The 21561-nt window shown below is 39.6% G+C and overlaps 1 protein-coding gene across 3 annotated transcripts in view; it reads right to left on the bottom strand.

Moving 5' to 3' along the window:
• Nucleotides 1–21561, bottom strand: part of SEC24D (SEC24 homolog D, COPII coat complex component) — a 134075-nt gene that overhangs the window by 111240 nt on the left and 1274 nt on the right. For 2 of the 3 annotated variants that reach the window (XM_010590519.3, XM_010590520.3), the window contains exons 2-6: nt 19910–20068; nt 11625–11754; nt 3195–3343; nt 1560–1829; nt 1099–1229 (exon numbers count right to left, since the gene is read on the bottom strand). In XM_010590519.3, the coding sequence (XP_010588821.2) occupies nt 1099–1229; nt 1560–1829; nt 3195–3343; nt 11625–11754; nt 19910–20027 (798 nt within the window). In that variant the 5' untranslated portion in view covers nt 20028–20068. The remainder of the gene's footprint in view (nt 1–1098; nt 1230–1559; nt 1830–3194; nt 3344–11624; nt 11755–19909; nt 20069–21561) is intronic. The other variant, XM_003410416.4, reaches the window with a different exon arrangement.

Here is a 21561-nt window from a genome sequence, read left to right as displayed (position 1 = left end):
ATTTCATTTTATCCAAAAGAATTTCATATTCCCGTTCATCACCATGAGACTTGAAGTTTTATGTAGGGGAGGAATATATACCCCTGTCCCATTGACACTGAGTTTTGCTGTCTGACTTACTCTGGCCAAGGGCATGTGAGCAGTTGTGACATGTGCCACATCTGAGTGAAAGCATTAAAAGCATTAAGAGCACATTTCTGCCAGCTCTCTTCCTTTTTTTCACTTCTGCTGTGACGACAGATGTCCTCAGGAGGAAGTATTCCTCCACCCTGGATGCCAGAGTGATAAGGGGTGTGGATCAAGGTCTAAAGCCAGTCTGTAGCTGCTGCAGCCTCTGTGTAACCTAAGTGACTTCTGCTGTCGTAAAACCTGTTGCCATCGAATCGATTCTGACTCATAGTGGCCCTACAGGACAGAGTAGAACTGCCCCATAGGGTTTCCAAAGAGCGCCTGGTAGATTTGAACTGCCATTCTTTTGGTTAGCAGCTGTAGCTCTTAACCAGTACACCACCAGGGTTTCTTGTTGTAGACCACTAAAATTCCAGGATTATTTGTTACACAGAATAACCTAGTGAAAGCCGACTTAATATAGTTACTGAAGATCAGCCTTCCAAAGCAAATTATTTCAGTGGAAGAGAGGTTTTAGTTTTAACTTTATATAAAACTATTTTGATTTTTAATATGTAAAATACTTTGTTCTTTCACTCTCTATTGGTATCCTAATATTTTGCCTCACCCTTACTGAAAAGGATCCTTTAGTTATTTAAAATACCACTTTTATAGAACATACTGTCACTGCTACTTACTCAAAAACATCAGTAGATATTGCCATTAAGAAGTCTAGATGATACAACAAAAAAAATCTACAAAGGCTGTTTCTCCCATGGAGACCCCTGTGACTCCCCCATGCATGCAAACATACATACATGCATACGTACATGCATACATATATACAAGGAAGGAAGCTTTCTCTAGTATTATATCCTAACTTCTAAAATAAAAGACAGGATAAGTGCTAACCAACTGAAGAGATTCTGAGAACAATGAATGCAGATGGTACTTTGTCAGGGAGACTGCGGGGCTGAGAAGAGCACTTACTGGACTGGGAATAGAGTCAGGATCTAGCTTCTTCTGGGGCTGGGGCGGACCAGCCATCTGTGCAGGACCTCCTGGGAAGCCTCCTGGGTAGGAGAGCTGGGCACCTGCCATCTGAGGACCATAGCTGGCTGCTTGAAGACAATTTTAAAAAGAAATGACTGTAACCATAAACATCAGATATAGGGCTCAGAGACAATATTATGCTACATTTTTCATTTTATTAAATACATTCTAATTCATTTTTTAATTTATCTAATTAATTATTTAATGTATTCTGTTTTCTACAGGGAGTTAGGTGTGAATATCTGCGGCTTCCCCTTTCCTTGCTGTTGCCACACTACTCAAAAACCACGATTCCTAAAATGTAAGTGATAGATGCCTAGTAACACAGGAACAAACATTTCGCATCAAGGGTCCTCCTAGGTAACCCAGAGCCTTCCTCTGAGCCTGGCCCACCTTACCCTGCTGAGGAGGATATCCAGCGCCCAGGGTCTGTCCCGGAAGAGGTGGGGGCTGGTACTGGGCATTCGGAGGAGTGGGCCCAGGAAGCCCATCTGGCCTGTTTAGAGACAAAGGTGAGGGACCAGGGCCATTTAGTGCAGTGGGTGGTGGTGGAAGAACCTGAGATCCAGGCTGCAAAATGGACGGCTGTGGAGGTTGAGGAGGACCCTGGAATGGTGCTGCTGATGGAGGGCCAGGGGGGCCCTGGCTGGGGGGGCCCATACCCGAACCTGTAGGAGAAAGAAGACCAGCCCACTTAAACGGCACGTTTCTCAAATCTTTAACTTCTACAAAGCACACTACAGGGACAGTTGTTTTTCTGACGTAAAGCAAGAGGCCACTCTTCTAAGTCACATATTTTGCCCCAAGATGGAATCTTCATTCGGAAAGTGATAGGAATGCTCTTTGGGGCATTTTATATAGCTGGAGAATTTAAAAAGGGTAAAAGCAACATTTATAACTTCAGTGAGAAAATTAGTGGGATACATTTTAACTCAAGTTGCATTAACTTTACATGACGCATGCCATTAATTAAGGAATTATTTCTGGTACAAAATCTAGAAAATTATGCAGAAGACAATTTTATTACATATGAAGCATTACTTAGGTAACACACATTCAATAAATTCCGTGCATCTTGTGCATGACTTGATCAGATGGACTGCAGAGCTAGCCAGAAATAACCAGAGAGAAGGGATGGGCTGAACATGCTTTCCAATCATTTCAGAAATAGCTGTGAAACCAGATGACTTTTTCCTTCCTCTAATTATGTGAAACTGAGATGTATCTTTGGAGACATTATTCATTTTGAAATCAGTTAAAGATAGGAAATATTCTGAGGAGTTTTTACCAATACTTCAAAAAATTAATTTTAAGTCAGATGGAAACATTCTTCATCAAAACAAACGGCTGGCCATTGCTGCTACTGCACTGGAGATTTCTACGGTTCCTAGAATATATAGCGTTTCCATTGATGTAAATCTCAGTACTGTAACTGTTTTTCCTCCTATTATTCTCTTTTCTGCCATACAACATCTGAGTTTCCATTCTTCCCGTGATCTAAACGCAGAATTAAAATGCACTGTGAAACAATGCGTATTATATTTTCAATTTGGGGGCCCCATAATAAATAACACAAGGTTAAAACTACCCTCGTATACACTGAATTGCACATGTAGAAACTGCTGAATTGCTGTTCATTCTGCTGTATATATTCTCAACAACAAAAAATAAAATAAATTATATATTAAAAAAAACTACCCTCATATTTCTGAAAATAATCTCACTATTCTCATGCCTGGAAACCCTGGTGGTGCAGCAGTTAAGTGCTCACGTTCACTTGTGAAGTCAGCCTTTTTTTGTTATCTGAACATAAGGTATTCTGAGGGTCCTCCAATTACCTGGAAATAAATGGCAGCATGATAAAGGAAAAAACTAATTATAGTCATACATAAAACAGATGGTTTATATAAAAGTGTCCAGAATACTACTTCAATACAGAATGCCAGTTATATCTACTTTAAAGATGAAGGAAATCTTTCTGACTGAAAATAATCACGGCATAAGGCAATGAACACTAAGAATGAAACTTGTACCATAGTTGTTAATTTGCATAGCATTGAGCTGATTGCCCAGGTGGGTGACGGATGAAGTGGACACAGGACTTGGATAAGCCGACTGTGTAGAGGATGAGTATGGTACATAGGCGGGTGCTGCGTTGTTGACTGGTGGAGGGCCTGGAAATCTGAGAGAAGAAAAAGGGTGTTAAACAACATCACAGACTCTCATAAGCAAATGACACATGACAAATGTCAATAACTTGTAAAATTAAATAAGCCTGTTAAGTAAGCACTAGGAAAACGGCTTATTATAAACTGGACCTTTAGTTAACCTTGATGTGAGCTCCAAGTGAGTCATGTAGCATCATCTCCTATCTATGCTCACATGCTGACCATATCAAGATACTGAGCCAAAGAAAATCCTCCGTGACTACAGAAGCAGCTTTGGAAATCCATTCAGGGAGGGAGCCTACTAAAGCCTCACATATACTAGAGTTAATGATCAACAGAGCAGAAATCAAAAACTAAAATGCTTTGTGCTTGCAGCTCTACTATCATTCTGCATATATCCTACCCAGGTTTTAAAACAAAACGTCACCTGCACTATAATTTGAGTGTGCAGGACAGTCCCAATAAAACAGTATTTGAAATAAACAACTCAGAAGTTTTAACTTGCTCACTTTTTTTTCCAATCTAAACATTTCGTCACCTGTGATTTAGTTTGAACTTCCTGGATGTTTATCTTTCCTTGTTTTGCGTGAAACAAGTAGCCATCAACGAGTTTCTCACTAGCGGTTCCTCTGCCAAACGAGGCTCGAGCCTTCCTGCAGGGTCCCATTATGACTTCTTTTCTTATCAGTTTTAAATTTTAAACAAAAATTAAATTTTCCCAGATGGAATACTCTGATTTCAATTCTTTTGTCTGTAAACTGGAAGCTCTTTCCTTAGTGCCCCATGCCCTTGCCTTTTACCACTACTGTCACTGAGATGTTAGGAGCTGAGTCAGAGAGGCCAGTGGCTTGCCTAAAGTCCCATAACCTATTTGTGAGAAAGCTGTAACCAGCGTTTTCCCAGATCTTCGTGCATTTTCCAAAATATCACGCTAATTATCTCTTGTCATTTTTCTCAATATATTTTAACTGAATTGTTATTTAACAAAAATTAAAATTCATCTTCATACCATTACTCTGACTTACAATATTAAGCATATTTCCAGGATGATGAGATCCCATTCCCTAGTCAAATGGATGAATGATCAAAATGTTTTCTCTACACAACTCACAAGTTAACCAAACCAAACCCACTGCCGTCGAGTCGATTCGGACTCATAGCGATGCTATAGGACAGAGTAGAACTGCCCCATAGGGCTTCCAAGGAGTGCCTGGCGGATTCAAACTGCCAACCTCTTGCTTAGCAGCCGTAGGTCTTAACCACTACGCCACCAGGGTTTTTGAAGTACAAGTTACACTATAGCAAAGAACTAGTTATGAAGGGACTTCTTGTTGTTGTTGTTAGGTGCCGTTGAGTCAACTCCGACTCAAAGCGACCCTATGCACAACAGAACGAAACACTGCCCAGTCCTGAGCCATCCTTACAATCGTTGTTATGCCTGAGCCCATTGTTGCAGCCACTGTGTCAATCCACCTCGTTGAGGGTCTTCCTCTTTTCCGCTGACTCTGTACTTTGCTAAGCGTGATGTCCTTCTCCAGAGACTGATCCCTCCCGACAACATGTCCAAAGTATGTAAGACACAGTCTCGCCATCCTTGCTTCTAAGGAGCATTCTGGTTGTACTTCTTCTAAGACAGATTTGTTTGTTCTTTTGGCAGTCCGTGGTATATTCAATATTCTTTGCCAACACCACAATTCAAAGGCATCAATTCTTCTTCAGTCTTCCTTATTCATTGTCCAGCTTCACACGCATATGATGCGACTAAAAATACCACAGCTTGGGTCAGGCGCACCTTAGTCTTCAAGGTGACATCTTTGCTCTTCAACACTTGCAGCAGATTTACCCAATGCAATGTGTCTTTTGATTTCTTGACTGCTGCTTCCATGGCTGTTGATTGTAGATCCAAGTAAAATGAAATCCTTCACAACTTCAATCTTTTCTGTTTATCACAATATTGCTCAATGGTCCAGTTGTAAGGATTTTTGTTTCTTTTATGTTGAGGTGCAACCCATACTGAAGGCTGTGGTCTCTGATCTTCATTAGTAAGTGCTTCAAGTCCTTTTCACTTTCAGCAAGCAAGGTTGTGTCATCTGCATAACACAGGTTGTTAACAAGTCTTCCTCCAATCCTGATGCCCCGTTCTTCTTCATATAGTCCAGCTTCTCCGATTATTTGTTCAGCATACAGATTGAATAGGTATCGTGAGAGGATACAACCCTGACACACACCTTTCCTGACTTTAAACCACAAAGTATCCCCTTGTTCTGTCTGAACAACTGCCTCTTGATCTATGTAAAGGTTCCTCATGAGCACAATTAAATGTTCTGGAATTCCCATTCTTCGCAATGTTATCCATAATGTGTTATGATCCACACAGTCGAATGCTTTTGCATAGTCAATAAAACACAGGTAAACATCCTTCTGGTATTCTCTGCTTTCAGCCAGGATCCATCTGACATCAGCAATGATATCCCTGGTTCCACGTCCTCTTCTGAAAACACCCTGAATTTCTGGCAGTTCCCTGTCGATATACTGCTATAGCCGTTTTTGAATGATCTTCAGCAAAATTTTGCTTGCATTAATGATTAAAAAAAAATTTTTTTTTTAATGATACTGTTATATAATTTCCACATTTGATTGGATCACCTTTCTTGGGAATAGGCCTAAATATGGATCTCTTTCAGTCAGTTGGCCAGGAAGCTGTCTTCCATATTTCTTGGCATAGACAAGTGAGCACCTCCAGTGCTGCATCTGTTTGTTGAAACATCTCAGTTGATGTTCCATCAATTCCTGGAGTCTTGTTTTTCGCCAACGCCTTCAGAGCAGGTTGGACTTCTTCCTTCAGTACCATCGGTTCCTGATCATATGCCACCTCTTGAAATGGTTGAATATCAACTAATTCTTTTTGGTATAATGAGTCTGTGTATTCCTTCCACCTTCTTTTGATGCTTACTGCATGGTTTAATAGTTTCCCCATAGAATCCTGCACTATTGCAACTCGAGACTTGAATTTTTTCTTCAGGTCTTTCAGCTTGAGAAATGCCAAGCGTGTTCTTCCCTTTTAGTTTTCCATCTCTAGCTCTTTGCACATGTCATTATAATACTTTACTTTGTCTTCTCAAGCCGCCCTTTGAAATCTTCTGTTCAGTTCTTTTACTTCATCAATTCTTCCTTTTGCTTTAGATGTTTGATTCTCGAAAGCAAGTTCAGAGTCTCCTCTGACATCCATCGTGGTCTTTTCTTCCTTTCCTGTCTTTTCAATGACCTCTTGCTTTCTTCATGTATGATGTCCTTGATGTCACTCCACAACTTGTCTGGTCTTCAGTCACCAGTGTTCAGTGCATCAAATCTATTCTTCAGATGGTCTCTAAATTCAGGTGGGATATACTCAAGGTCATATTTTGGCTCTCGTGGACTTGCTCTGATTTTCTTCAGTTTCAGCTTGAACTTGCATATGAGCAATTGATGGTCTGTTCCACAGTTGGCCCCTGGCCTTGTTCTGACTGATGATATTGAGCTTTTCCATCGTCTCTTTCCACAGATGTAGTCAATTTGATTTCTGTGTGTTCCATCTAGCAAGGTCCATGTGTAAAAAAAAAAAATGTGTAGTCGCCGTTTATGTTGGTGAAAGAAGGTATCTGCAATGAAGAAGTCATTGGTCTTACAAAATTCTATCATTCGATCTCCAGCATTGTTGCTATCACCAAGGCCGTATTTTCCAACTACTGATCCTTCTTTGTTTTCAGCTTTCGCATTCCAACCACCAGTAATTATCAATGCATCTTGAATGCATGTTCCATCAATTTCAGACTGCAGCAGCTAATAAAAATCTTCTATTTCTTCATCTTTGGCCCTAGTGGTTGGTGCGTATATTTGAATAATAGTCGTGTTAACCAGTCTTCTTGTAGGCCTATGGCTATTATTCTATCACTGACAGCGTTGTCCTTCAGGAAAGATCTTGAAATGTTCTTTTTGACGATTAATGCAACACCATTCCTCTTCAAGCCGTCATTTCCAGCATAATAGACTATATGATTGTCCAATTCAAAATGGCCAATACCAGTCCATTTCAGCTCATTAATGCCTAGGATATTGATGTTTATGTGTTCCATTTCATTTTTGACGATTTCCAATTTTCCTAAGTTCATACTTTGTACATTCCAGGTTCCAATTATTAATGGCTGTTTGCAGCTGTTTCTTCTCATTTTGAGTCATGCCACATCAGCAAATGAATGTCCTGAAAGCTTTACTCCATCCACGTCATTAAGGTCAACTCTAAAGTTTTAACCCAAACATTTAATGTTGATAATCAAAATTTCCTTTAAAGTCCATAGAGTCAATTTTCTTTCCTGCCAAAAACTGAAAAAAATGCCAACAGCAGTTAAACTAAGCATTCTTTGATTTAATTAATTTTGGGGAAAAAAATAAAGATGGAAAATATCGAAGTTAACTTTTCACAGTAAAAGTTTTCTTTATATCTCTAATCTATTAATAATAGTGGGAATAAAACATACAAAATAACTCTAGACATGCTTGACACATTTAAAATATGTGATTAGGAATGATTTCGAGGATTGTCTTAAAGATCTGTTTTGAAAATCCATTGTTTCATAAAGAAAGCTTTTTTTTTAAATAATAATTTTTGGTTTTTTTTTACCCAGTCATAGGGCCATAAACACATATGGAGTAATTACACACAGGCAGAACGTACACGCTCTATACGCGTATATCAACAGACACAGTTTGAGATATGGTTACAGGGCTGGGGTCTGATATGCAAGAACCTGGGAAGTAGCAGTTAATTTTTTTTTTTTTTTAAGTGCTATTCAACTATTTGGCAAAACAATTCCCAAAACATTTTCATAGATGTTTCACAAATGTTAACTTGCTTAAAATATAAATTTCTGTGAATCATCTGTAATAAAGACAATATAAATAGGACAAAAAAATGGTAAACATAAGTTATGAAACAAGCAGCATCAGGTATTCTTTTAGCTTAAATAGTTAAAAATTTAAAAATATAGACTAATAGAATTTACAACTATCAGCATAACTTTTGATCCATAAATGCCTACCAATCATTCATCGTTCTGTGTATATGTCCTAGGAGTTAGGCTTCTGAAATCAACACATTATTTCCTTCTGACCAACTTAAATAACTTTTTCTCTTATTTTTCTTGCTCCCTACTTTTCCACTGCAACCAATTTCTTAGTCAATAGGCTCGCCCAGAACAGCTTTACTTTGAGAAGCCGAGTCTCCTCTACCAATTTACCATTTTGTGACTAACAGACCAGTTACTACTTCACTTCTTCTCTTGTACTTAAAAATGAAGATTTCTAGGTCTTATTCAGTATATGAATCCTGTCCATCACTAACTCTGTGTAGATAACTTTAGTACCACTTACACCAAGTTTAAGGCATTTATTCTGCCTCAGCCAAGATCAAAAGTATGGATGGCTAATTATGATTTTTAAATCTAATGAACCATTATCTTTGAAATGTCAACATTTTAAAAACACACATTTTAAATTTAAATCAACTTAGTGATTCTGAATTATATTTTTATTTTATTTGATAACTTCAAAATATGGGATTCCTTGAATGGATCGTCTAAGTAAGGATGACACAGGTACAATGTTATAATCCTCAGAGAAAGGTGGTGCTCTATCTATGGGCTCTGACAACCTCAGATTTCAGCCTGGGTGAGTCACCTGCACAATCACCACACCACTTACCCTTGCTTTGCACCATATACATAGAAATGTATCCTGTGAGGGCAATGTAGCCATGGAGGTGTAGACTGAAATATCAAATCTTTTCCTTTTCCACCCTTCAGCCAAAGATTAGACAGGCACATAAAACAAACAATAATACGTGTAGCTCAATTATGTATATAAGACTAAATGGGCACACCTGCCCAGGGACAAGGATGAGAAGGCAGTAGCGGACAGGAAAGCTGGACAAATGGAAATGAGGAATCTGAGGTCAAGAAGGGGACAGCGTTGACATGTCACGGGGGTGGCAACCAATGTTACAAAACAGTAAGTGTATTAATTGTTTAACGAGAACTTAATTTGCTCTGTAAAGCCTTCATCTAAAGCACAATTAAAAAATATATATATCCAAAAAAAAAAAGAAAAGGATCTTTTAGCAAACTTTTTCTACTCAAGTACCTTTGCATTTCATCTTATGTTTTTATTTTTAGGAACCATTCTTTAAGTGTTTATGAACCAAGAGAAAAAAGGCATTTTGGAAACTATATAGACAAATAAAGGTTAAATCTATTCTAAGCTGGAAAAAAAAATCCTTCCCTTTTCTTCTTCATTTCTTAACTCCACTTCTAAACTTCAACTCACTGTACATGTTGAAGGAAGCAAACAGTGGAGGAGAAGGAGTAAAATCTGTCAGTGTTTCCATGGAAATCACACAAAAAGCAGATTCCTGAAATGAGCTGTCCTGAGTTACTGGACTAATAGAAACGGCAAACTACAGACTGGACTTTCTATATCCAATGGAAATGATACTGATAATTGGTAACACACACTGAGTCCTTCATGGGTGCTATCCACTGTGCAAGGTACTTTGTGTACATCTTCAAAATTCTCAAAACCACATTATTATTTTTCCAATTTTGATGAGCAGACCAAAGTATGTAGAGGTTAAGTACCTTGCCCAGCTAGTAACTACCTGAGCCAAGAGTAGCAAGCATGCCCTTTTTACTTGAGTGTACCCTGTATTGAATGCACAATCACACAGCTAGGTCTGTCTGATGACAAAGCCCATGATTTACTTCCTCCTAAGCAATATAACTCAAATGAAATAAACAGAAATAATCAAAAAGATCAATCCAGTACAGGCTAACACTACTGACCAAAAACTTTTCTCAACTTCAAAACAGCTGTTCAATCTTTATATTTCTACTAAAAAACAACATGGAAGTTGCATGGAAGTTCACAATATCTACCTCCCCACTACTTCTGGACTGAGAATTCTACTTCCTCATTTTACAAATGAGGAAAATGAGACCCAGGGAGGCCAAGGAACTTCACCAGCATCGGAGAGCTAGTTAATTGTTGAACCAGAAGAGGCCTTTGGTTTTCTCTCATTCTACTCTCTCCTCCTTCCCACCTCCTCTAAAACTAGGGGCACTTCCCTAAGGCTGTTTGACTCTTTCTTCCTTGGTCAATCCACAGTTATACTTTGACCCAATAATTTAGGCTCGTCCTCTATATTTCCAGCCTTAACCTTTTCTCTGCATCCCACAGCTCTCATTCCAGTTACAAATGTTGCCACGACAAATGAGAGCCACAAAGTGCCAAGCACCCACAAATGTCCTGTCAGAGAATCAACTTGGTTTTAAAAATCCCAGAGGGAGTTTCCCACTAGCAGGGATTACAGGCTCCTTGAAAGTGTAACTAAGTGGCTTCACTGTTAGCCAGGTCCAGGTCACATTTAGGGGTCACTCCCCCAGGCCCCAGCCTACTAACCTTCAAAAAGAACAAGGAAATGGAAGCCTCTGGGTAATCCTTGGAAAGACTCCAAAGTAAATACTGCTTAAGAGTTTAGCACTGTGATTCTCAGCAGCAATACTTAACAAGGCAAACAATAATGCATTTCCAGCAGGGAAGGTGTGATGCTGGCTTCCTTCCCAGGGGCACAGTCCCTAGTGGGTAAGGGCGCTACCTACCCAACACCTTGGCTTCTACAGGCCTGCCTCCAATTTCCCTATTCCTCGGTTTATTATAAACACAAACACAAGATGTGTTTCTTGTGTTGTTTTACTCTAGCCCTTCCTTTTGGAGGCCTTCATTGGCCATTTGTATCCTTTCCATGCCAAATTCATAGTCTTAATCATTGGTCTCAATCTGATTTAATTCTAAAAATATTTATTAAGTGTCCATTGCCATTGAGGTCAGTTCTGTCAGGGTTTCAAGAGAAGGGGGTGCTTTAAAAATCTTAAGAATACAGGATACAGACATCTGAAGTAATTAGAGAGGGAGGCAAAACTCTAAAATGAACTGAATATAACCCAGCACTAAAATGTGTGGTACTAACACAGGTAATTTTTCCATATTTTTTAAATGTACTAATACTATTACTTTGTAATATTTTTTCCCCCTCCTAATTCTTCTAAATGCTTTGTTTCCTAAGGCAATTGTCTGGCAGATCTTTTCAATGACGTGGACATCCACAAGAGGTCAAACTTTCAACCAGTAAACATGCAAGTTTAGAAGGTACTTCTCAGATAATTTTAATAATCTATACAAAGGTGGGTCTGGATTCACCCAGCTCACCTTTGGGGTGGATGCCCAGAGGCATGAGCACCATTCTGGCCAAACTGATGGGTTCCCGGAGGTGGAGGGCCTGGAGGCAACATCCCCCCAGGGGTAGCAGTCCCCAAGGGCCCAGTTGGCTTCATCATACCTACAACAAAAGTGAATGAATTTAGGAGTACGGTATTAAACTAGGAAAAGAAAAAAATAAAACATAGGGTTAAAAGAGAAAACTAAGTTGGGGAGGAGGGAAACAAAGGGGTTAGGACAAATTTTCCCCTCAAGCTTGCTTTAACTATTAGCTGCAGACCTATCACTGAGGCACGGGCGGTTCAGGGGTAGAATTCTCGCTTTCCACGCAGAATGCATGGTCAGCCAATGCGCCCCCATGTGCAGCCACCGCCCATCTGTCAGCAAAGGCCTGTGTGTTGCTGTGATGCTGAACAGGTTTCACTGAAGCTTCTACATAAGACACACTAGAAGAAAGGCCTGGTGACCTGCTTCTGAAAACCAGACAATGCAAACCTTAGGGATCACAATGGCCCAATCTGAAATCAATTGTGGGGATGACACAGGATCAAGTGTTTCACTCCATTGTGCATAGGGTCACGATGAGTTGGGGCCAACTTGACAGCAGCTAACAACACAGGCCGATTAACAAGTGGCTTCTGGCATACTTATTTGAATACCATAATGATAAAAGAGCAGGAAAAAAGGACTAATTTTAACACTAAACAGAAATTAAAACAGAAGAAATATCCTCTGCATTTGCTAGAAGCACCATGATAAACACTAAAGAATCCAATTAAAATGCCAGTTGGATTTCAGAAAATACACCTGGAAAAACAGAATCAGAAAGGATAGAGTATCCCAACTCTAACTATAAAAAACAAAACAAAACAAAAAACCTCTAAAACTGCCTTTATTAGAGTTATAGCACGAACCAGAAAAAAGACAGCAGCATCCGTTTCTCCAACAAATCAGTAGCCTATCCTTTGGAGGATAATAATTTTCTCAGGATCCCAGGTAGTTTGGAGCGATAAGCAGCTGAGGGACTACTCAAGTCCTCATCACACTCGCTCATATGAAATGCAGAATCACGTGTCATTAACAGATGTTCCTGGCAGTGACTGTTTCCATTTACAAGCAGTTCTTCCCAGAGATTTTCAAAGTTTTGCTTCAGGGCTGTTTTCAGTCATTATCTATTTTTCTCTTCTACAGAAACAGTGGTATAGGAGAAAAATCTTTGGGCTTGGATTACAGTAAATGAGCCCTGGTGGCACCATGGTTAAAGTGCTGCTGCTAACCAAAGGGTTGGCAGTTCAAACCCACCAATGGCATTGTGGGAGAAAGATGTGGCAGCCTGCTTCTGTAAGGGTTTACTGCCATGGAAACCCTATGGGGCAGTTCTGCTCTGTCCTATAGGGGTGCTATGAGTCAGAATCAGCTAGGCAGTGAGTTTGGTTTGGGTTAGTGTTAGAGTAGTTCAAGGTCCAATTCTGCTTTTACTAGTAATTGCATGGCCCTGGGCAAGAAGTTTATCTTTGAGGATTAGTTTCCTCTGATTAAAAGGCTTGAACTAGATAACCTGTGACACTCCTAGCTTTTTAAAAGAAAAAATAAAAAACATAGTTCTTCTATTTGCTATCTCTACTTCTATCCCATTTATTTACTTTTTGGCCCTAGTCTCCTCTGCTGGCATTACATCAATGACCTCCTAATTGCATTCTGTAAACTCCCCTGTTTGACCTCATGATAGCATTTCACACTCAAAATCTCCTTCTTTTATCTTCTTCTGTTGTTGTTAGGTGCCACTGAATTGGTTCCCACTCATAGCCACCCTATGCACAACAGAAGGAAACACTAACTGGTCTTAAATCATTGCTATGTTTGAGCCCATTGTTGCAGCCACCATGTCAATCCATCTCTTTGAGGATCTTCCTATTTTTCACTCACTCTCTACTTCACTAGGCATGATGTCCTTCTCCAGGGACATGTCCTGATAACATGTCCAAAGTAGATGAGACGAAGTCTCGCCATCCTCACTTCTAGGGAGCATTCTAGCCATACTTCTTCCAAGACAGATTTGTTCATTCCTCTGGCAGTTCATGGCATCCATGGTATATTCAATATTCTTTGCCAACACCATAATCCAAATGCATCAATTCTTCTTCAGTCTTCCTTATTCACTGCTCAGCGTTCACATGCGTATGAGGTGACTGAAAATACCATGACTTGGGTCAGGCACACCTTAGTCCTCAAGGTGACATCTTTGCAATTTCATCACTTTAAAGAGGTCTTTTGCAGTAGATTTGCTCAATGCATCATTTGATTTGCTGACTGCTGCTTCCATGGGTGTTGATTATGGATCCAAGTAAAATGAAATCCTTGACAACTTTGATATTTTCTCCATTTATCTTCCTCTAGAAAGTTTTATTCCCCCCAAATAGCAAGGAAATTTGATGGGATAACCTTGCAGTCATTCATGAGGAGTTTACTATATTGTCAGCATAATACTTTGGAGAGGATGCTTTCAGATGCTTGGGTAATCTAGAATGGTCCATAACTAGTGAAACGGATAATATTATTGAAACTTTTACAAAGGTTTCTTCCCTTATGATGGGATTCCTTAAACTTAAGAAATTATTTGCATTGACTTTACAATCATAGTCTTATTTAGTAATTTTTCAGATACCAAAAACAAAAGTAATAGATACTATTCTTATTACACTGCATTTTTTTTCTGTCTTGTCCTTTTTTTAAAAAATTTTTATTAAGCTTCAAGTGAACATTTACCATTCCAATCAGTCTGTCACATGTAAGTTTACATACATCTTACTCCCTTCTCCCACTTGCTCTCCCCCTATTGAGTCAGCCCTTACAGTCTCTCGTTTCGTGCCAATTTTGCCATCTTCCCTCTCTATCTTCCCATCCCCCCTCCAGTCAAGAGTTGCCAACACACTCTCCAGTGTCCACCTGAGTTAATTAGCTCACTCTTCATCAGCATCTCTCTCCCCGCCACTGACCAGTCCTTTTCATGCCTGATGATTTGTCTTCGGGGATGGTTCCTGTCCTGTGCCATCAGAAATTCTGGGGAGCATTGTCTCTGGGATTCCTCTAGTCGCAATCATACCATTAGGTATGGTCTTTTCATGAGAATTTGGGGTCTGTATCCCATTGGTCTCCTGCTCCCTCAGGAGTAGTCTGTTGTGCTCCCTAGCAGGGCAGACATCGATTGTGGCCGGGCACCAACTAGTTCTTCTGGTCTCAGGATAATGTAGGTCTCTGGTTCATGTGGCCCTTTCTGTCTCTTGGGTTCTTAGTTGTCGTGTGACCTTGGTGTTCTTCCTCTGCCTTTGCTCCAGGTGGGTTGAGACCAATTGATGTATCTTAGATGGCCGCTTGTTGGCATTTAGGACCCCAGGCGCCACAATTCAAAGTGGGATGCAGAGTGTTTTCATAATAGAATTGTTTTGCCAATTGACTTAGAAGTCCCCTCAAACCAAGTTCCCCAGACCCCAGCCCCTGCTCCGCTGACCTTTGAAGCTTTCATTTTATCCCAGAAACCTCTTTGCTTTTAATCCAGTCCAATTAGGCTGACCTTCCTTGTATTGAATGTTGTCTTTCCCTTCACCCAAAGCAGTTCTTATCTACAGATTGATCAATAAAAAGCCCTCTCCCTCCCTCCCTCCCTCCCCCCTTTGTAACCACATAAGTGGGTGTTCTTCTCCGTTTTTTCTATTTCTCAAGATCTTATAATAGTGGTCTTATACAATATTTGTCCTTTTGCAACTGACTCATTTTGCTCAGCATAATGCCTTCCAGATTCCTCCATGTTATGAAATGTTTCAGAGATTCGTCACTGTTCTTTATCGATGCGTAGTATTCCATTGTGTGAATATACCACAATTTATTTACCCATTCATCCGTTGGCGGACATCTTGGTTGCTTCCAGCTTTTTGCTATTGTAAACAGAGCTGCAATAAACATGGGTGTGCATATATCTGTTTGTGTTACACTGCATTTTTATATGAAGTTCTAAACCCCAAATTCAGACAAGTTAAAAAACATGAGACCTGTATGTTAAAAACCTCGATTTTTAACGCTGTGTCATGGCAATGATGCCCTCCATCTCCAAGGACCGTTCTGAGAACTGAATGAGGGAATGTGTATAAGAGCATTCAGAACAAGGCCTGAGACTTGAAGGTAAGCACTCAACAAACCTTCATGTCCTTTCTTCTGGTCACGTCCTCTGCCCTCCTTTATTCAAGGATTTATATTCTAATAAAACATATACACCATAATCATAGGTACCAATCACATTTTCATTTTTTAAGACATTATTTTGGATGAAAGTAGGAAATCCACAACACTAGAACTAACATATTTTCAGCCTAAATAAGTACATGCACTCTGTATACTTTGGCTAATTACTACTGTTCAAAACAGCTGATGAATTCTGCTCATATATGGACATATATTATTTATTGTGCAATAAATAAAAGTTCCAATAAAAATACAAATTGATTTTTGGGACAGGCAGAAACCAAACATGAATTTTAAATTAAGATTGTTAATTTAAATTTAAAATCATTCTTAATCAGGGCTTCACAACATTGGCACTATGACATTTGGGGCCAGACAAGTCTGTGTTGATAGTGGGGGGCAGGAGGTGGGCGGCTATTCTGTGTATTGTAAGATGTTTACCAGTATTCTTGGCCTCTACCCACTAGATGCCAGAGACAACCAAAAATGTCTCCAAACATTGCCAAATGTCTCTGGTGGAGAACGACTGCTGTTGATAAAATTTTTAACTATAAGAAATCAAAAATATTCTCATTTCTTAAAAACTTAAAAGTAATTTTCCTCAACAACTTTCACATGTGTGTCTAGAGAATCACAAAACAGTTCTGATATACACAAGCAGAACTGTTATACACCAATCTTACTAAAATGTGCTCTACTTTTTTAATTTTTGGACATCAACTCTATAGCAATGATTCAAATTTACGCATTTATTCAACCCACATTTAACATGTCTTTGAGGCACTAACAGCTCTTAGGGAAGGGACAACCATGTAAACAAATAATTACAGTGCGGTGTTTTGAGTGCTGTAATATGCGCAGGGACTACCTAACTTTTCCCAGGGGAATCAGCAAGAGCTCAGAAAGGAAGAACTTCTTGAGCTGCATCTTGAAGGACCGGCAGGAGTGTTTTTAGTATAGAAGATGGAGGAAGGGATTCCAGTAAGAAGGAAAAGCTTGAACAAAGACCTGAGACAGCATGGCATGATCATGGACTGGCAAAAGGTTCAGTGTGGAGAGACTGTAAGGGAAAGTGGCCAGAGCAGAGGTTGCCCAGGTTGGCTGAGGTGAGAGGTTGGCAAAGTCCTGTATGCCATTTGGACTCTATTCCCAGGGCAAAAGGGAGTCAGTACATTTTGAAAAGCGATCAGACAGAAAGACAAGCAAGTTCTTTAGGGAGCACTGTGAGTATTTTGGAGCCCTGGTGGCACAGTGGTTAAAGGCTCAGCTGCTAACCAAAAGGTCGGCAGTTCGAATCCACCAGCCACTCCCTGGGAACCCTATGTGCCAGTTCTACTCTGTCCTTTAGGGTCGCGATAGTTGGAATGGACTCAATGGCAAGAGTTTGGTTGGCTTGTTAGTATTTTAATAGGAAAAGCACACCACATCATAGGAAAACCAAGTATACTGTGTCAAAAGAAAAATACCTCAAAACAAACTGGCATTTAATACAATGGCTGATAACACAGACTAGCTTTACCATCACCACCAGTTGCTATCAAGTCAATTCCAACTCACAGTGACCCCATGTGCTTCAGAGTAGAACTGTGCTCCCTAGGGTTTTCATGGCTGTGGCCTTTTGGAAGCAGATCACCAGGCCTTTCTTCCAAGGTTCCTCTGGGTGGATTTGAACTGCTAACCTTGTGGTTAGTAGCTTTTGCACCAGCCAGGGTTTCCCTTAGGCCAGCTTGTTAGGAACCATCGAATAGATTCTGACTCATAGTGACTCCCATGTGACACAGCAGAACTATCCCATAGGGTGTTCTAGGCCGTAATCTTTACAGGAGCGGATCCTCAGGTCTTTCTCCTGTGGAGTCGCTGGGTGGGTCTGAACTGCCAAACCTTCTGTTAGTAGCCAGGCGCTTAACCGTTGCACCATAACTACACAAATTTCAACCCCCTTCTGGCTTGCTTTTCTGTACAGTTTTGAACTAGAAAAATGGAAACTCCATTTCTTAGCCTTTCTTAAAACTTAGGTTGCCATGTGTTCTAGATTCAGCCAAGCCATCCATCCTGGCCAGCTTGAAGACAGAGGTGGTTTTCCTGGGGCAGAGAGGCAGTGGCTTCTGATGAAACAGCTGTGTGTGGGGCTGTGCATTTTTCTGGACCATATAGTCCCTAGCTTGGTCTTCTGGTTCTCCCTAATACTCTGTTAGCTTCCTGATACCTTTTAACAGACTCTCCTTTTTTATTACAATGGATTCTGTTGTAGGCAAAAGATCCTCAACCCAAACAACAACACAGAAAAGTATATTTTAAAGCAACCAGTGTTGCTGAATAATGATTTCAAGGCAAGGCTGTGTTTTTCTTTCTTTATTATCATTGGGTAATCTTAGTGTATGCAAACCTAACAATATTATTCTAGCCTCTAAATTGTTTGCATAATATTACTGCCAAACCACTTTAGCTTCTGTAATGCATACATACAATAGAATACTACTCAGCTAGTGGGAGAAATGAAGTCTTGATGTGTGCTACAATATGGATGGAGGTTGAAGACATTATACTGAGTGAAAGAAGCCAATCACAAAAGGACAAATGTTGTATGACCTCACTTATAAAAAAAGACAAGAGAAGGTTAATGTATAGAGACCAAAGTTTATCAGTGGTTACCAGGTGCAGGAGGGATTGGGTAAGGGAGGTTATTATTTATGGAGTACTGAGTTTTGGCTTATGATGATGAAAAAATTGCATTGACTAAGGGTAGGGCTGCACAGTTGATTACTGTAAGCACTGTCAAAAAGTTGTACACCTGTAAAAATGCATTACCAAAAAAAAAAAAAATGTAGCTGCTGAGACTGCTTATATACAACCAAACACCTCATGGGATTTGGGTTCCTTGGTTTGGAGATTTAGGGTCATGACTTCATGGGACATTCCAGTTAACTGGCCTAATACTGTGTTTAGTGCTTCTGTTCTACCTCCTAGTTCACTGCATTGTGCCTGGGGTTTAAAAGCTTGCAAGCAGCCATCCAAGGCACAATAATTGGTCTCTATTCATCTGGAGCAACAAAGGAAGCAGGAGAGTCAGGAACAGGATGAAGATATGGAATACGTGGCTAACCACTTCCATGAATACCTGCCTCCTTTGCCAGGAGACCAGAAGAACTGGATGGTGCTCTGCTGCCTTTACTGAACATTTTGATCAAAGATTCTATAGAAGAATCCTGATCAAAAGGAAGAAAATGCAGAATGGAAATTCAAATTCTCCTGGATCCCAGACTTCCCGGAGCCATGGACGCTGGATGAACTCCTGAAACTGTTGCCCTGAGATAACCTTTAAACCTTAAACCAAAAATGTCCCCTGAAGTCTTCTTAAAACCAAACAATAGTTTAGCTTAACTAGGAAACAACACCCACCTCTAGCATTACGCTCTTTTAAGAACTATCTACACATGGGATCAAACTGACAGCAACAATCAGAGAGATTAGATCGGAAACTTAGGGTACAGTGAGTTTCTGCTAATGGGAGAGGAACGACTCATAAAAGGAGGGTGAGAATGGTTGCACAACTCTTAGAATGTACTCAATGTCACTGAATTGTACATGTACAAACTGCTGAACTGGTGTATGTTTTCGCTGTGTATATTCTCAACAGCAAAAGAAAAAAGAAAAAAAAAACCCTTACCTTTTATATACATAATTACCACATATATAATATATAAATACAATAATTATAATTCATTTTTCATTGAATGTTTAGAATAACCTCACACTGCTAATTAAGGGCAAGCACAAGTTTAACAGTAAAAGCAAAACACTCAGGAAAACTTCTCTGCCTTAATCTATATTTGAAAACTAGACATGTTGTATCCCATGTAATAACTGAGTTGTGATGTAGGCTTCTTTTATAAGAGCCTTTTCCAAATGATCCTGTAATCTCAAGATACTGCATCATATAATGACCATTCAAAGCTCTCAAATTTCTTTTTTCAGAACATCTTATGTCTCTGAGCCTTAGAAGTCAATAATCACATACAAGTCAAAATAATGCACTTTACCTGGCGGAGAAGCTGCATGCGATGGGTCACCATAGTGCCCATAATGAGGTGGGGAAAGTCCTATTCCAGGCTGAGACTGAGAATAGGGGGGCGTAGCCACATAACCTTGTTGACTCATAATGAAAATATCATTCCAAAGGATAATTCCACAAAAGAACCCTGAAACATAGGGGGGGAAAAAAAAGTCAACAAGAATGTATAAGTCAATGCTACTAAAAAATATAAACAATAAATATTTATGATGGTTTAAGAAGTTTTCTTTTTTTTTTTTTTTTACAACTGTCAGGTACATTAGGCATCTTCATGTCATACAATATAATAAATCATATCATTATACCCTAAAAAGGATCTAACCATAGTTCTACAGAACCCAGTAAATCACTTCAATAAAATTGCCATCAAGTCAATTCCGACTCATAGCGACCCTATAGGATGGAGTAGAACTGCCCCATAGGGTTTCCACGGAGCAGCTGGTGAATTCGAACTACCAACCTTTTGGGTAGCAGCCCAGGTCTTAACCACTGCACCACCAGGGCTCTGATCACTTCAATTAAAAACATTTTTTTTTTTAAACCTGTTACTATTGAATGGCTTCTGACTCATAACGATCCTACAGGACAGAGTACAACTGCCCCACAGGATTCCCAAGGAGCAGCTAGTGGATTCGAACTTCAGTTAGTAGCCTAGCTCTAAACTTCAATAGCCCTGGGCAAATTCTCAGGCACGTAATCTGGATAACAACTCCAAATCACTTTTTCATTGGAAGTTGAGTGTCTCACAGATATAGCGTCTCCTATAAGTACTCCTATTCTTTTGTGCCTTTGGTGCCCACCGCCCCATTTCAGCACAGTGCACACCACTGACAATAATCTTATGTCATTCAGTTGACTGACCAGCATAATCACTAGAAGTCTGTAAGCTGATGTTTTGTGTCTTTTTAGTGCTCTCCTAATTAGTCATTTTAATCAGGCAGTTAGGACAAAAAGAAATCAATTGTCCAACAAATACGACAGATGATAAAGAAATTGATATTGACTTATTTTATGAGTCATAGTTTGATCAAGCCACGTGGCAGGCTACAACCATTTGAGAGCTGTCAGTGGTTTCTCAGTCAGATAAGTTCCTTTCTGACTTAAATGACATCACACCTCTAAGGACATATGCACCTGTATTTAAGAAACTAGGAAAAAAAGTGTAGTTTTGTAGATGCACAGACACATACACACACTTGGAAATACAACAGACTCATCTTAATTCTACTCAGAACCTAAAACATTCAATCTCTTTAAATTTCTCATTTTTTTTCTCAAGTATTCACAAAACAAGAGACTTTTCATAAGACAGATCATTTAAAAAACAGAAAAAGCTCTGAATCCTGCCTGGCAAGAGAAGTAGGTTCTCCTTCCAAACCTGTCAATTCTTAGCTATGTGACTTAGAATAAGCTGAAGAACCTCTCTGGGTCTCAGTTGCCTCATTAATAAAATGAAGCCTGAGAGCCTTTCCAGATATAAAATACCAATTCTACAATTTCTCTCCAGTTTCTTCACCTAGCACAGAAATGTTCTTCCTTTTGTTATTGTATGATGCTGCCTTTTAAGGCAAGAGATCGATGATACCTGCTAAGATTTAGAATAGGTTTATATTCAGAAAA

Source organism: Loxodonta africana, chromosome 5 (assembly GCF_030014295.1).
Source record: "Loxodonta africana isolate mLoxAfr1 chromosome 5, mLoxAfr1.hap2, whole genome shotgun sequence".
NCBI classification, from domain to species: Eukaryota; Metazoa; Chordata; class Mammalia; order Proboscidea; family Elephantidae; genus Loxodonta; species Loxodonta africana.
Note: the sequence above shows the minus strand (reverse complement) of the source record. Positions and strands in the feature narration are given on the sequence as shown.